The sequence below is a fragment of the Lycorma delicatula genome, chromosome 1 (genome assembly GCF_047948215.1).
Source record: "Lycorma delicatula isolate Av1 chromosome 1, ASM4794821v1, whole genome shotgun sequence".
In the NCBI taxonomy this organism is placed as follows: domain Eukaryota; kingdom Metazoa; phylum Arthropoda; class Insecta; order Hemiptera; family Fulgoridae; genus Lycorma; species Lycorma delicatula.
Window position 1 is genome coordinate 43025408 of NC_134455.1, and position 17162 is coordinate 43042569.

The 17162-nt window shown below is 31.1% G+C and overlaps 1 protein-coding gene and 1 pseudogene across 1 annotated transcript; both read right to left on the minus strand.

The window, feature by feature from the left end:
• Positions 1 to 7405: 7405 nt before the first annotated feature.
• On the minus strand, positions 7406 to 14722 carry LOC142317491 (uncharacterized). Its single transcript, XM_075354055.1, has 3 exons — positions 14690 to 14722; positions 13363 to 13470; positions 7406 to 11747 (listed from the first exon to the last, which is right to left on the minus strand). The coding sequence occupies exons 1-3, from the start codon at positions 14720 to 14722 to the stop codon at positions 11139 to 11141; spliced, it is 750 nt and encodes a 249-aa protein (XP_075210170.1). The 3' UTR covers positions 7406 to 11138.
• Positions 14723 to 16654: 1932 nt separating this feature from the next.
• Positions 16655 to 17162, minus strand: part of LOC142317492 (E3 ubiquitin-protein ligase HERC2-like) — a 78311-nt pseudogene continuing 77803 nt past the window's right edge.

Below are 17162 nucleotides of genomic sequence, written 5' to 3' on the forward strand. Positions count from 1 at the left end.
CTTTTACTTTACTTAGAAAGCTGTACAAAAATTTTCAAGATATTTCTCAATTAAATATATTGTGTTACAAAAGAAAATTAAGGCGGGACTATATACCAATACCTTTGTGTACTGATAGATACAAAGAATAGATTTTTTAGCGGTCCTGATTTCAGGGCTTAAAAACTGATGTGCATCAATTTCATTTGTGCGATTCATCTGGAAAGGGTCATTATCAGGTATTATTATTTTCTCATCAGATTTCCTACCAAAATGTGAAAGTTTTTTAGGGTTATTTACCAGTCAGTGGCTTTGTTCTCTTTTGACTTACATGTGATTCTGCATTACTGAATCTTTATAGACAAGAAAAAAAACATTCCTACTGCACCTTTTGTTTAATACCTCTATGTGGACAAGGATGTCCTGGACACCTGCAGCAGTAGGAGGAGATGAACAACAAAAAAATTATTTATTTAATTTTTTTTTGGCAGTCCACTTTTGCATAAAACTTCAGATACTTCAGGCTTATGGATATTCTCCAAAGGAAGGAGATTTGGCTAGAAATATATATATTTAACTTTGGAGTAAAAAACAATGGTGCAATGCAATTTTTTTTCTAAGATCACTCTTGCAGAAATATGATGTTTTGGAGTCTACTAAGCACTCTGATAAAGTTCGATAAAATTTTATCAGATTTACTAAAAATCTTAAGGTCCAAAAGAATTTCTATGACTTTCATGCTAAGAGCTTTTGGAAATTCAAAATATCAAAGTTTTTGCCCTATCATCATGGGTTACTGTCGATATATTTGGAATTGTTTTATGGCTTTTGGGTATTATAAGAAAATCTTTGAATTTAAGAAATGAAAACTGTTTTAGAACTGCACGCTGTTTGTACAGGAAAAATTGTTAAAAATTTTAGCTTTGCTTATCTAGCTTTTGCTCTATATTAAGCTAATTCAGAGACTGCCACTGGATTGTTCCAGCTCTGCTTCTAGACAAGGCACTAGTGTTCGAATTAGGTTTTAAAAGATCTTTGCTTAATTAAATGAATACAAACAATTAAAATCACGCATGCTGTTCTTACTTGTTGTAAATAAATATTACCTTTCAAAACCCGATTTGAACACCTACATTGCAAACCAGTGGTAGCAACACAACATTCAGAAGTCCCAGCATCAATCTGTAAAGAAACAGAGTTCCACCCCTCAGTCATAACTTGAATCTATTAAATTCTGCAATGTTTCTGCTAAAGTTTAACTCGCTGTATAATTTTTGCAGTCGGTTCTTCATTTGTACAAACAGTTAGGTGGCTGCAAACTATCTAGATTAGAACTGATCTGGCCAACAATTTTGAGAGTTTTAAGGTAGGTCTCGCAGAAAGTTTTGTACTAGTTCTCTCTCTATTACCTCCCGCATTCAAATACTGTTTGGGAGGATTAGGTAGTAGAGGACTCAAAGCTTGAATTATAGAATTTATTAAATACCACATATTACAACCGCATAATTTAAACACGTGTATAATCATAGGGACCAATAAAGTTATTTTTTTTCATTGCTAATCCTGTTAAATTTGTGTATATTATATTCCAACATTTAAAAAAATGTTTGGAACTATATCAGTCAATTTTTTTATTTTTTTTTCTTTCGTTTACTTTTGCGTATAACAAAAGGTTTTTAGTTTTTGTGATTGGTTTCTGTTTTTATAAAACAATTACAAGAAACTGAGCTGTCTTTCTTTTTCCTGATTAGCCTCCGGTAACTACCGTTTAGATAATTCTTCAGAGGATGATATGTATGAGTGTAAATGAAGTGTTAGTCTTGTACATTCTCAGTTCGACCATTCCTGAGATGTGTGGTTAATTGAAACCCAACCACCAAAGAACACCGGTATCCACGATCTAGTATTCAAATCCATGTAAAAACTGAGCTGTCTGAGTATTCTCATCATAACCATAATTTTCTATTTTCTTTTTACCCAAAGAGTGCTACGCTGTCATATAACTGTGCTATGCTGTCATATATGGTCAAATCTTTATATAATGAAATCGAGAATCCCAGGAAAAATTTGTTAAATAGAGGTTTTCATTAGAGGTAATAAGAATTCAATCTAATTTTTTTTATGAATGTTTTATCCCGTTTTATAATGAATTAAAATTGAATAGTTATTTTTCTTAATAGTACTATAGAAAAAATGTAAGTGTAGTTTTTATGTCATATTAATTATACATTAGCATTACATATTAATTATACATTCTGTATAAAATGCATGTATCTCAGGTAAGAACTTACCTCGTACTTAGAATGTTTGTAGGCTATACTTAAAAGCTTCTTATACTCTGTTGTAGGTTGCCTTGCAACCACCATGACCGATGAAAGCATTGCAAAAATCCACAATGCGGATTTAAAAGATTGACGGTTGAAGATACAAGAGTTTGCAAAAAATCAGTAGACCGTATTCGCATCTTACACCAGCATTTGGATATAGATAGCTATCGGCACAATGGGTGGCGTGTTTTTAACGGCTGATCAGAAACGCAGACAAATGAACATTTCTCAGCAGTGTTTGGACATGTTCAACCGTAACTCGACTGAATTTTTGCAATGTTTCATTACTGCTGATGAAAAGCGGATTCATTATTACTGCCCTGTGACAAAGCAACAGTGGGTCGAAACCGATGGAAGGCTCCAAAGAAGGCAAAAAGTATTGGACCTGCGGGAAAGTCGTGGCCACTGTTTTTTGGGATGTTCATGGTGTAATGTCATTGACTACTTGGAAAAAGAAAAAAACAATCACCGGAGAATATTATTCATCATTGTTGAAGCGATTGAAGGAGGCCATTAAAAGACCAAACGTTCACATTTAGGAGAGAAAAAAGTGCTTTTTTACCTTGACAATGAACCTGCGCACACATTTTCTGTTGTTGCTGCTAAAATTCACAAACTGCGCTTCAAATTGCTTCCACATTTAGCTCAGAGTGATTATTTCCCGTTCCTGAATCTGAAGAAATGGCTTGGTGGGCGAAGATTTGCCTCAAATTACAAAGTCATAGCCGAGACAGATGCCTTAGTTTGCAGAGCTTGAGAAATTGTATTTTAATGAAGGAATAAATAAGCTGGAAAAACGATGGACTAAGTTTATTACTTTAAAAGGTGAGTATGTTGAAAAATAAAAAAAATTTGGTAAGAAATTTTGTTATTTTCCTTCGGTCGCAAACATTCTGAACCGCCCTCATATATGTACGCACTGAACAATAGAGGGATTATGCGGTAAATGTTTTCTAAGTATTTTTTTTGTTATGTCTATGTAATGTAGACAAATGTCTCGTTTAGATAAACGAATAAAGGTTTGCACAATAATGTTAGTGCTCTGGATTAGTTAATGGATTTCAGGAAATTCCGGTACTTTAATAATTACTAGGCAGACAGTAATTGCAGAACACATGTTTAAATTTTTTGTTACGATTTTATTGTTAATGGCTTACAAGAGAATCTTGGAAATTATTGCTTTACCATTTCAGTAAAAATAACTTGTCATTCTTGACTATTGTCAAGAATACTTTGTGTTTGTATACATTTATAATTTCAGTGCAGAAATTAAAAGAATAACTATCTTAAACTCACAGAGATGTCCAAAATATTAAATTTAAAAAACATTTCATAAAAGTTACTGATTTTACTACATACTGTATCATGTTAATATGCAGTATGTCACAATTTTGTTAAATAGAGGTAAATTTATACTTAGTCTTATTAAAATGTCACAGTGGAAAAGCAATTTGTAATATCAAAGTTCGTTATATATAGAGGTTCAAAGATGTATTTCAAATTTTATCCTTTTTTCACATTTGTTTGTTTGATGGGTCTAATTTGTGTATCACTACCAACCTTTGCAAAATCGGTCTTTCAATTTCTGTTCCGAGTTGGATCCAAAGCCTCTTCAATTGTCCCCAGTCCAACAATGATGAAATAAATAGCCTCTTATTTTTCTCCTGTAGTAATCGACTTGTTTTATAAACTTCCAAGTCTCTATGGAGACAAAAGTTTCTGTGGAGAACTCTCGAATCACACTTACAATGACAGTAACCGGTCCTTTATTATCTACTCTCATTCTGATTACTGTAAAGAATTATTTTAATTACAATGTGTTTATTACACTCAGCTGGATAATCGGCATTCTTCTATATCTGTTTTTATTTAAATAAATTAGCATACACTGATGATCCGATTCATTATTATTTATTGAAAGATAACAAGTTTTAATTTGTGGCTGTTCTTGTTTATTTCTCGCCATCTTTTAAAAATATGTTCGACTTGCACAAAAGTGATGCTAGACTAAATACTATATATCTCTGTTTCCTTTCAAAACTGTCCCAAAAAAAACTAAAAGAGCGTTTTTGCAAACCGATTCATAATAATATAATAATTTACAGGTCTTGAAAACAACCATATGTTTTAAGACTAAACTCTCATTATGTAATTTTTTTTCTGTTATTTTCATAACATACAAACAAAATTAATAGCGATCACATACTTCATTCTATAGCCCCGTATAAACCATCACCAACCATTGGCAGAATGGAAGAATTATACTTTCTAATATACACATAACATCAAAAATATCCTTATTAGAGGTAGGTGGATTATTATACAATAATCCACCTACCTCTGCAACAGAACAGTATCTCAATTTAATAAAATTATTTTAGAAAGTGTAATTCACTTTCTTCGTTTCTGGTTGAGAAAACTACCATTTCATCTGTATATTTATATCTATGGGGATATTTTCTTTCAACATGTAAAAATCTATAGATTTATAGAAAATTAGTTGAAATTGATTAAATCAATCTTACTTGGGATCACACAATCACGTGAAAAATCTTTTAGTAGAACAAGTAATGAAAGTACTGACTAATTTGTTGGATTTTCACTTAATGAAAAAAACTACATCAAATCAATAAATCTAATAAAATCTTAAGGTAAACAGGCTATCTCAATAATGAATTTATTATTAAGTTATTATTTTGAACAATGAATCATGTATGTAATAATGAAATTACTCTTAAAAATGTAATTGATAAAAAATAAATGGAATCAGAGCTGCTTTACTAACAGCTGTAGTGGAGGCCTGTACTTTATAGCAAACCCTATAGAAATTAATCTCTTCTCAAATTCATTGTAATGAATGGGTAAATTTTTTAACCCTGCATATATATATATGCAGGGTGTCCCTGCCTATGGAGATATGGAGAAACTTTCAGAAAGTTTCTACTGGTGAAAATAATGGAAAAAAATTCATATAAACATAGCTAGATTTCACCCTGATTTCAGCTCTATATCTGTGCTAAATAAGATTGATTTTCATTAATTTTTTTTAAATTGAGAGCAATGTTTAATGAAATTAAAAATGAATTAGTAATTGTGTAATAAACGTTTTAATATTTTATTTTTGGAACACTATTTTTTACAATTTACAACATTATCAATAATAAATAAATAACAATAAATATATTAAAGCATACATGATATATTCAATTATCAGTATAATTAATTTTTAAAGGTCACCACACCAACCATCTCAAAAAAATAAACAGAAACTCATAATTAAATCCTAAATAGATATAACCAGTAATATTACATATTTTCATCAAATTCATGCAATAATAGCATTATTAACAAACTTGATAACTAATATTTTACTTAAGTCCAATCAAGTTTATGTATTATAGTAAAAATATCACAATTACGAGGGTTTTTTTTTTCAAGGTCTGAGCGGTCACAAAATTAAAACCACAATGAAAATAAAAAAAATTTTTATTTGTAACAAGTACTTACATAGTTACGCTATTTCTCTACATAGTCGGCACTCCGATTTAGATATTTGTCGTAGCGTGGTACCAACTTTCCAATACCCTCGTCATAGAATGGAGCCGCCTGTATTTTCAGCCATGTTTCTATGCCGGTCTACAGCTCAATGTCTGTGCCAAAATGTTGTCCTCCTTGCTGGCATTTCATGAGAGCAAAGAGGTGAAAATCTGATGGAGCAGTGTCCGGGCTGTATGGTGGGTAATGAAACACTTCCCAACGAAAACGCTGCAGGAGTTTGTTTGCTACAGCTGCAGTGTGCAGCCAAGCATTGTCATGGAGAAAGATAATGCCTGATGACAACATTCCTCTCCGCTTATTCTGAATCGCCCTTTGTAGACGTTGAGGAGTCACGCAGTATGAGGCTGCAGTGATGGTCGTGCCACGATTCATGAATTCCACCAAGAGAACTCCATTCAGGTCCCAGAACACAGTAGCCATATACTTTCTGTTGGTTTGCTTGAACTTCTTTAATTTTCTGGGAGAATGAGAATGCGAATACATACACTGTTTGGATTGTTCTTTTGTTTCTTCAGTTTTGAAATGGACCCGTGTCTCGTCGCCTGTGACAATTTTGTTCAAAAAATCTTCTTCATTGTGGTAGTGCTGGAGAAACTTTAGGGAGGCGTCCGTTCTCATTGTTTTGTGACGGTCGAACAGCATCTTGGGAACCCATCTCGCACACAGTTTGCGGTACTGAAGTCTCTCACTAACGGTGTAGAGAGCCGACCTTGAAATTTCAGGAAACGAATCACTCAATACAGAAATTGTAAACTGACGATTTTCTCGAATTGCCATATCCACTCGCTCAATGAGAACATCGGTTGACAGTAGCTTTCTTCCCTGACCGCCTGCATCATGAAAATCTGTACATCCTGCTTTAAAGTTCCTGCACCATTGTCGCACTTTGCCGTAACTCACTGAAGTTTCACCGTACACATTACTTATTCGTCTATGAATTTCAGCTGCATTACACCCCTCAGCCTAAAGAAATCGAATTACCGCACGCACTTCACACTTGGCAGGAGATGCTATTCTTGTAGACATGTTTACTTGCCAGCTGCGTGTTCAGAACTAATCGAAGTGAAGTGGCGTGATTGAAGGCCATACTAGAGACGCTGCGCAACACATATGCGCAAAGGTTCATCCGATTTTTGCGCGGGTTTTTATTTCGCGACCGATCGGACCTTGAAAAAAATAACCCTTGTAACTTATACATTACTTTAAACTGCCCCCTTTTACTAATAGCCTACATAAATTAATTAATATTCTAAAAATATCATTTACAATTTAATTTTTTTTGTTAATACTATTATTATATAAAAACTTATTATATAGTCACAATTATTTTCATTAAGTTTTTATGAAAATAATTGTATATATACAATAATTAATTAATTATTTTTTTATTAATTTATTAATTAATTAAAATTAATTAATATATTCTATATATTAATTAATTATAGCACGATGAACTGCCAATAGCAATTAAAGATAAAAAAATAGAAATTATTATGAAAACTACTAAAATGCAAAAATGAATTTGAAAAATATTACTTGCAGAGGCAGTCAAATCAGCGTGAAAAAACATTTTTTAATTAGTTTATTTACAGAGGAGTTTCGAGAATATAATTTTTACATTAATTAATGATTCTTAAATTAATTATAATTAACAAAATTCAATAAAAATTATTGTTTAATAGCAATTGAAACATTATATATTATAGTATCACATTTAAATCTACTAAATTTTTGGTTTGAACTCATCCAAGCACGTTATTATTTTACATACTACAATTTCGACATCCACAAGCAGCTGTAAACAAGCCTGTACTTGCTAAGGCATTGGCCTATAGTTGCTTTAATTGTAAAAGTAAATTAACAAATATATCTGTCACTTTTTGAAGAAAAAATCTAAAATCAGCTGTCATAAAACTCAAATAGCATTTACATAAATATAGTAAAACAGTACTTTTATCAAAATGTAAAAAAAATATGCGATTCCAGCATTCATAAATTATCACAAAATTACTTTCCTTATTTAATAATAAAATAAATTCTGTTGCAAAAGAAAAAGAAAGCAAATATTCAAATTTGTTATCCGACAAAACCGCTCTTAAGCGGGATCTCAGTTTTGTACCTTTACAGTACAGCTAAACAAAAAATTGAAGGACTCTCAAAAAATCTTAACAGCAACAAATTATTAGAACAACAAACATCAGTTGAACCACTGTGAACCGACCTATAATTAATTACATTCTGTTCACCCGCATAAAATCTGAATGTCCCTCAGAAAACATTTGAAGCGGGTGTTTCTGTGGGCATATATCAATGAGACAGTGCTACTTTGGTCATGTAAATACAAAGTACCAATATATCCAGAGGATAAGGCGGTGGATATTTCATCTGGTGAACAGAGTGCAATTATAGGAGTTAGTTCACAAGGTACAACACTGTTTTTGTTGATCGATTGCACCGTGTCATAATGTTAGAATAAATAGTATCAGATCAGATTATTCTTAGTCTAAGAGCACATATTTTTTAATTACAAATATTGAAGGTAAACTACATCCTTTACAACTAACCGATTGTTCCATCACACCTGGAACGTCCAGACAGAGCATCCTGGAAACAGAAGGGTGTGAAGTAAGGATGAAATGGTAATGGCAGAGACAATTAATAAATAGGTTCTCATAGACTGAATGCGAGAAGCTGAATATAACTGTAATGTAAGGTGTTTGTATTTTTTAATAGCTGATATTTTTAATAATGTTAATGTAATTATTGTAGACTGGATTATTCGTAACGCTCAAGCTTTCATGGCAATTGTTCTTTAACATAGGACTGTGATGGAAATCCAGTAAAAAGGGTAGCTGTATCAAGCCCTAATTCTTTGAATTAGATACGAATGCTTGATGTTCTGAGCCAAGGATGTAAATTATAGCATTATAATATATGATCTTTCAAATTCTATTGCAATTTCTAAGGGCAATAATCTTAATAATGATAATCTTGCGTAATACTATTTCAATATTTTATAGAACCAAACATGTTGAAAGCACACTTAAAAACTTGTGTTTGTTCTTAGTTGATTAAACATGAAGATTTATGAGACACAGTAAAACACATAATCACATCAGTAAAACAGATAAAGTCAAATATAATTACTTTTTTATTGTTTTAAAAGGTGCTGCAAAAATAATTTTGTTTATTAAACATTAATGCGATCCAATGTAGATTCCCTGCATTAAACAATATTAACAAATGCAAATATAAATTTAATAACTTATTCAATAAATATCTTATGTCGTTACATGTTTTATTCGCTAAAAAACTAAGAGCAGCATTCTTTATTAAAAAAAGTACATCCAAAAATAAAAAAGCCTTTATTTTGCCTATCATTGAAACTTGTCTATATACTAAACATTATTATTCATGAATATATTTTTTTATTAATGAAGATGTATTTTTATTTAAGTGAAACACACATCTACAAAGTCAATTAAACTGGTAACACATGAACATTTAAAAAAAAATATTTATATGTAATAAAATTTAATACATATTATAAATTACATTACACTAACAGGCAGAAGAATGATGGGTAGAATAAACCTCATGCTACGTGGTCAGTTGCTACGAGAGACATGATAATGTACCTTGGGGTACAGATCAACAAATCATGTAAATTTAGTCAACACATAGTAGACAGTTCTACAAGGACCTAAAAAATCTTGAAATCACTGAATGTGTTGATCACTACTCAGTCGGCTCCAAGGGCTTCCAAACGCCGATTAATCATGTCAATGATTAAAAGGAACTGGGCACGTTTACACAGTCCACAGGTGAACGTTGTTGGGTGTTACGGCGTGTTATACAACTACGTCATACAGTGCGGTGAGCGTGTTGGCATCAGCTTTGCCAATTGACCTTCAAGTTAGAGTGCAAGAGCTTTGCTACGATGGTATGGGGAAGCGTGAGGACAAGGCTACTGTAATGGAGACATGGCATGAAAGATAGATGACTGGAAATGAAGCAGCCTGGACAAGGAGATGTATCACAGACTTAGACATATGGACAAAAAGGAAACGTGGCAATATAGATTTTTTATACGTCACAATTGCTCTACGGCCAAGGAATGTTTCAACATTACCTCAATTGATTTGGCAGATGGGACACTCCGTGCTGCATGTTTTGCAACAGAGGACACAGCTGAGCACACCATATTTATGTGTGCACAATGGCACCTTTGGCGGACATCGACAGATCAAGACCTGAAAACCTGGTGTCCTTCATGCTGTCCTCAAAAGAGAACTGAAGGGCCTTTGACACGTATGCTATGAAGGTGTTACGCGGTAAGGGCGCTGAAGGGAGATGCCGTGGACTTTAGCGTAGGGAAGGGTGGACAGCCCATCTGTGCCAGTATGCTTAGGTGAGCCGGTTCCAATGAGCAGCTGTGGTACTTTACTCTGCAAAGTACATAAATTATTTTTTTTGCAGTCTTTACCGTACCCGTAGCTGCCCAACTTACACTTTTTTTTCTATTATTAAATTCATTTTTTAATGATTTTTTCAATATACATTTAAAATTTGGCTAATTTTTGTGATAAATTGTTTCAGTAATTTACACTGTAAAGTACAAAACAAAAAATAACAAAAATACAATAAGTTTTTTGCATAACAGATAAGAAATAAAAGCTACTAAAGCAATTTTTTAAAATTTTAAAACAATTGGCACACACATAGAACTGCTGAACTTTTTCACAAAAACTAGCCTACATTATTTTGTCAAGTAAAAAGAAAACTATATTTCATAACTTGGTTTGCATAAAAACATTAAGATACATATATTTCAATTTAATAAAGAATATATGTATGATCAAAACTTAAAGGAAAACTAAAAGTAATACAGATAAGAAAACTAGAACAGAAAACAAACGTTACTAATATTTACTTGAAAAATATTTTGTCATTATTAGTCCAGTGTATTTGCAGAATGCCATCAAAGTACAGTACAGGAACATGATTGATGACAAGAGCATTTAATAGCGCCAAGCTGGAATTTTGACACTATACAACTATCAGGAAAAGTAATTTTAAAAGTTGCACCAATATCTTCACGTAAACTTAAGTATAACTTATTTTGTACAATATTGAGAACACACATAACCTCCGCCTTACAAACATAATCATTACAACAAAAAGAAGTAATTTTTTAAAGTATAACTCTCATTAAAGATTTTTGACTAATGTTACAAACAAATTTTTTCTTTGGTGTGTAAATTAATATGCTTCTTAAAAATTAGAAAGATAAGTAAAAGCCTTTTGGCAGAATTTACAGACATAATTTTTTTCTTTTGTATGAATATTAAGATGCTTCTTTAAACTAGAAGAATGACTGAAAACATTTTGGCAGAACTTACAAACATAATCTTTCTCTTTTGTATGAATATTAAGATGTTTCTTTAAATTAGAAGGTTGATAAAAAACCTTTTGGCAGAAGTTGCAAACATAATTTTTCTCTTTTGTATGAATATTTAAATGTAATTTTAAATTAGCACTTTGATTAAAAGTCTTCTGACAAAAGTTGCAAATATAATTTTTCTCTTCATTATGCATAAGGTGGGGTTTTAAATCGTTATCATGAATAAGAGACTTTTGACAAAAATTACTATTATTTTTTTTTTTACAAAGAAAGTTAATGGGTCTCTTTAAATAACATTTACATCGGAATCTTTCATCGCAATATTCACAAACCAATTTCTTCCCATTCTGGAAAAATAACACGTTTTCACTACTTATATTCTCCACTAAATTTTCTTCTGTTGTTACATCACCATATGCACACTTACATTCATTGGATATTTTTATACTTCCCTTGATGCTTCCTTTATCGATAGTAACCTGTAAAATCAAAAATAATTAATAATTACAATTGCAAATGAAAGAGACAAATCAAAAATCAATGTACGATTATGACGGAATAAAATTGGCACCATCAGTCAGTTTTTTCATGGAGCCCACTGTTTGAAGGCAAATGTACCTCTCAACTGCTTGAAAACTTTGTTGTTCCTCAGATTCCTGCAGGATACAGTTTCCAACAAGATAGTGTTTCACCACACTTTTATGTTACCATGTTTCTGAACAAGGCTTCCCTGGATGTTGGATCAGATGAGAGGTCCAACTGCATAGCCAACTAGATCTCCCACATATCAGTCTTTTGGACTTTTTTGTTTGGGATTATATTACAAGTTGTAACAAAGAAAAGTTTGAGATTTGTACAATTTAAAACAAAAAATTGCTGTAGGCAATATATACATATATATATAATTAAGTAAAGAATAATTAAAACATTATTTTTTGATTAACTATTATTCATTTATGAATTACTTTTTAATTATTTATTAAGTTTATCTGGTAATAGATTGTTTAGCATGTTACTAGCAAAGATAAGGTACCTTATTATTGGTTTTTTGAATGTTTAACTTTTGTTTTAATGCTGTGTTTACTGGTACGTTTAATCAATAATGGAGAAACCTAAAACCCATATTTTTAACAAGAATGGATGACTTCAGACCTAATGCTTTGGGTCAGTAACACTGTATCTCAACATAACACTAAAAAAACCACATTTTTAATAATAACATAAATACCAGTGAACCAATTTTTATTTTATTTGTACAAAATTACTTGTCATGCAAAGGGGCTTCCAATGAGGTATCACAACCTACATTGTCTCATTTAAAAAAAATAAGTTTTCAACTCCTAAAAAATTTTGAGAATACTTAAGAGCAAAATTTTGTGTTGGTAATTTGAAAAATAATTTTCAAAGTTTTAATCTACAGATTATAATCATAATCATAATTTCAAATGGTTTAAGAAGTAATGTCAATAACTTTATAGTTAGTTTGTTGGACTGGATTTTATAAAGTACAACCTAAATGGTTTTCACACCTACTGAGCGAAGGGGAGGGTTGGATTTCTTTTCACCAAAATTCATTATATTTTTCAGTTTGTCGATTAATGTAATTAAATGTTACTATTGCCATTTAAGATTTTTGAATTGGAATAGGTATAGTGGAGAGGGCGAGTTCCACCCCTTTGAAAATAATTTTAAAAAGGTTCCCTCCGAGAATGGCATACATGACTGCAATCAGAAATATGATGGAACTGATAGCCATTGAATAATAAATGTGGTAGCTTTTTACACCGACCTCTGTAAAACTAATTATACAAGCAAATTTCTACATAATGTACTTTTTGTACCATATTACTATATCTCCTTTTTCTTTTATTGTACATACCTTCCAAATTTCTGCTTAATTTTACTGAAATACATTTACTTTTTATCTTTAATTTTTTTACTTAATGTTTTACCCATTTAACATTAGAATGATATGTACAGTATATATGATAAACCTTTTTTAAATTATCCTTTTCGATTATCCCGATTTGGCCTAGCAAAGAGATTCATCTGGATAATTGGTGTTTCACTGTATGAAAAATCGAATACCCTTACCACTTCATTTTCAACTAAATTGGTCTCTTCAATTGTTAAAGGATCTTTTTCGATGTCACCATTACTAATATCAAGCAATTCCTCTTCCAGTTGTAGTAAATCTACTTGCTGTAACAAAAACCAAAACATAAATGCTTTTATCGCAATTACAAAGTTCCATAAGCTTCAAAAACAATATAAATCTACTTTAAAATTAAGTAATGAAATTGAATCAGTGCGTCATAAATGATAGTGAAGCGGCAAGATAAATGAGATGTCTTGTGTTAGACAACTAAACACAAATTAGAATGCATAGAATAGTAAGGAATGAAAGAAGGCAATGCTTCCAAACGTTGTCAACGATTATATATTTATGGACAGAGTTGATAGGATGGATCAAATGCTGAGCACACACCCACTCGAAAGAAAAGACAATAATGGTTCATATAAAAGCAGTTCTGCCAACTTTTAAATATCACTATGTTCAATGCTCTGTTTTACAAAAGAAAAGTGGTGGCAAGTACAATCCTCTTCAATTCAGAGAGCAAATTACTAAAATGCATCAATTCTTATAAACAAAAAAATATATTGTTAAAGACTGAGATCAATTAAAATTTAAATTTATTATCTTAGAAAAAGAATAAAAATAATTAAACATAATAATACTATAACAAATGACTGCCCATACTCATTATTAAAATTCAACATTCTAGATTTAGTAATGTGACGAAGAAACAAGAATATGATGATGAAGTAAATAATATTTATATTGTGTTGTACACTTTTATGCTTAGTATATTGTCGAATGTTTTGTGGCTCGATCAGAATATTGAGAGGTTGACAATTTAGAATGTTTATATAATTACAACTTACTGGTTTAAAATGTTCATAATTATAATCAGACAAATTAATAATAATAATTGACAATAATAAAACAATTAATGAACACAATTATTAATATAGTAATTACAACCACAATAATAATCAGGATAATAGTAGTAAATGATAATAGTACGTGTCACTAACAAATCCAAATAAATAATGTAATCAACAAAGAATAACAATCAAAATATTACACATCAAATAGTCATAAGTGTCAATAGTAAATACAGATTATATACATAGGACAGAGTTCAAAAAATCGTTCAGAATTTATTCCAGGTAGAAAAAACAAAACTAGAATCAACTCATTAACAAAAGAAACTGCTAGTTTTAACCCTTTTTAAACACTTTGTCTTATATTAACAAACGATCTTATAAATTTCACTTGCAAATACCCTTGCTATCTACCTAAAGTTTATCGCATTATTTCTTCCACTTATACACTTATAGTGTTACTATAACTCACCGATAGTATTTCTTGTTTACTGGAATTACTCATGGCATCATCTTAGTCTTATCGAACTGGATTCAAGACTCTCCTTGCTGGACTGACGTCTTGCACTCCCATCTCGCAGACACACCTGTGACTCTCATTCGCTGGACTGGTTTGCAAAACTCCACCGAACTCACACAACTCGCAGCCTCTCCTTGCTGAACTGCCCTTGTGGGACTGACGTCGTAACACCTTGCAGACTGGTTCTAATACAACTCTCTTTTAGCCGGTCTTACTGGGCTATTTATACTTCTAGCCACTTTACCTACCAGACTGGACCCAACTCATAGTGTGAAGACAGTTGTTCAAGGCTTTTGTTCCCATGAATTCCAAACCTGGCCTCTTCTCACCATAAAACAGGTGTTCACTGCATGTTAACAGGCAGTATAACAAAGGATAATTGTTAAACGACCATACTTTACAAAAATAATGGTCCCTTTCTGGATTCCTGAAATTGTACTTAACATTACTTTTATAATCGGTAGGAATCCTTTACTCAGCCTCACTATACCGGTATTGTTACAATATGGTATAAATTGGAGTAAAAAAATACTGTTATATCTGTTATGTTGTTAACACTATTTTGTAACAACTTAAATAATACAAAAACATGTTAAATAATCTTAGTATTAATGTTATGACTATAATTATAAATTTACCCTTAAGTTTGCCTTCCTTAGTTTTGATTAGCTCTGTTACAGGATTTTGTACAGACTGACAATGCAGCATCCCATGAAAGTCAAATTTACATATTAGGTTTTTAGGGTTCTGTTATTATGTTTGGTGATTATTTTTTTGTTATTTGAGGTTATTTGGCACAGTGGTAAGAATGTTGGTGATTAATTGAATCCAGACTAGGCAACTTAAAAAAAAAAGTAATACATTATTTGAAAAATTTAAACACTATTGAAATAAATCTTTGCTTCAATAAGACATTTTTTATTGATCTTTATTTTACTGGGTTTTTCAACTGACTTTTCTGCAATTCATTTAACAAAAACACACATGACACTTAAGCAGGATGACTGAATATGATAAACTCGCTAAGAAAATTTTCAACATCAAGCCAAGTAAATTAAAGTCCATTTGGATGAAAGAAACACAAGACAACCTGGAACGACTCCAAATCTCAGAAGAAGAAATCAAGCACAGAAGAAAATTTAGGGATGAAATTAGAAATAGGAAGATTGAACAAGAGCAAAAACGACAAGCAATAGGAAGATAGACTGAGGAGAGGAAGAAGAAACATAGTGAACAGATGAAGAGGTTTTATAAAGAGAAGGAAGTAGAGCCATGATGGTTAAGTTCACATGCTCTCCTAAAAGGTAATAATCAGAAATAATAATAATAATAATAATACATATGAGTTAAGAAATGGATCGGATGTAATCCAAAATTTACATACTAGATAATAATAATAGTAATGAAAAGATAATACATTAGGACACCAATTTTCCAGATGATAACTGGACTGCTTAAAATCCAGACAAAGGAACTTAAAACTAGTACATTATTTGAAAAATTTAATTACTATTCAAGCAAATCCTTGCTTTAATACCACTTATTTTTATCAATATTTATACTGGATTTTTTAACTGCCTTTTTTGCAATTAATTTAGCAAAAATATATAACTGGCCTTTGTAGAACTAATTATAAAAGTAAATTTTTATACTATTTTTTGTACCATATTACTATACATCTTTTTTCTTACGTTGAACACTGTATTTTCATTTTCCAAATTTCTTCTTAAATATGTTTACTTTTCCATTTAATTTTTTTTTTTTTGCTTATGTCTTACCCATTAAATATAAAATTATAAGTGCAGTTTATATGATAAAACTTTTTTAAATTACTCTTTTCAATTATCCAGATTTGGCTTTGCCAGGTCTATCTGGATAATTGGTGTTCCACTGTATGTAAAATCCCACACTCTTACCGCTTTATTTTCAACTTTTAAATTTTCTGATTTAACTAAGTCAGTCTCTTCAACTGCTAAAGGATCTTTGTCAATATCACAGTTACTAACATCAAGCAGTTCCTCTTCCAGCTGCAGTAAATCTACTTGCTGTAACAAAAAGCAAAATATGAATGCTTGAAAGTAAATATGTTTATGACCGTTTATATAATTTATGAAATAAAAATAAATCGCTTAACACTTACATAAATAGTGCAGCCACAGTTACATTATTACTATTATTATTAGGTGACGTTAAGACGCCGGGTTTTTCTACGTGTTATCAAAAAATACTGCTACTCACCTTACAGATTCTTTAAAAATAGTAATCTTTTACAATCAAATAATTGATAAAACTCTTGAGGTAATTCTCATGATTTTGTTTTTTCTAATCTTACTCATATTAATGTTAATATTGCCTATGCTGAAATTTTTTTATCATGATAAATATCATTTACCTTAGAGATAACGTCATCTAAGATTTTGAATTC

Bases quoted from the DNA above. Each gene is read 5' to 3' on its own strand.
- LOC142317491 (XM_075354055.1), bottom strand. From the start codon at position 14,722: ATGAGTAATTCCAGTAAACAAGAAATACTATCG. The intron at 13,471-14,689 runs GTGAGTTATAGT...TTTTTGTTACAG, and splicing joins GTAAACAAGAAATACTATCG to CAAGTAGATTTACTACAACT. The intron at 11,748-13,362 runs GTAAGGGTATTC...TTGATTTTACAG, and splicing joins ATTTAGTTGAAAATGAAGTG to GTTACTATCGATAAAGGAAG.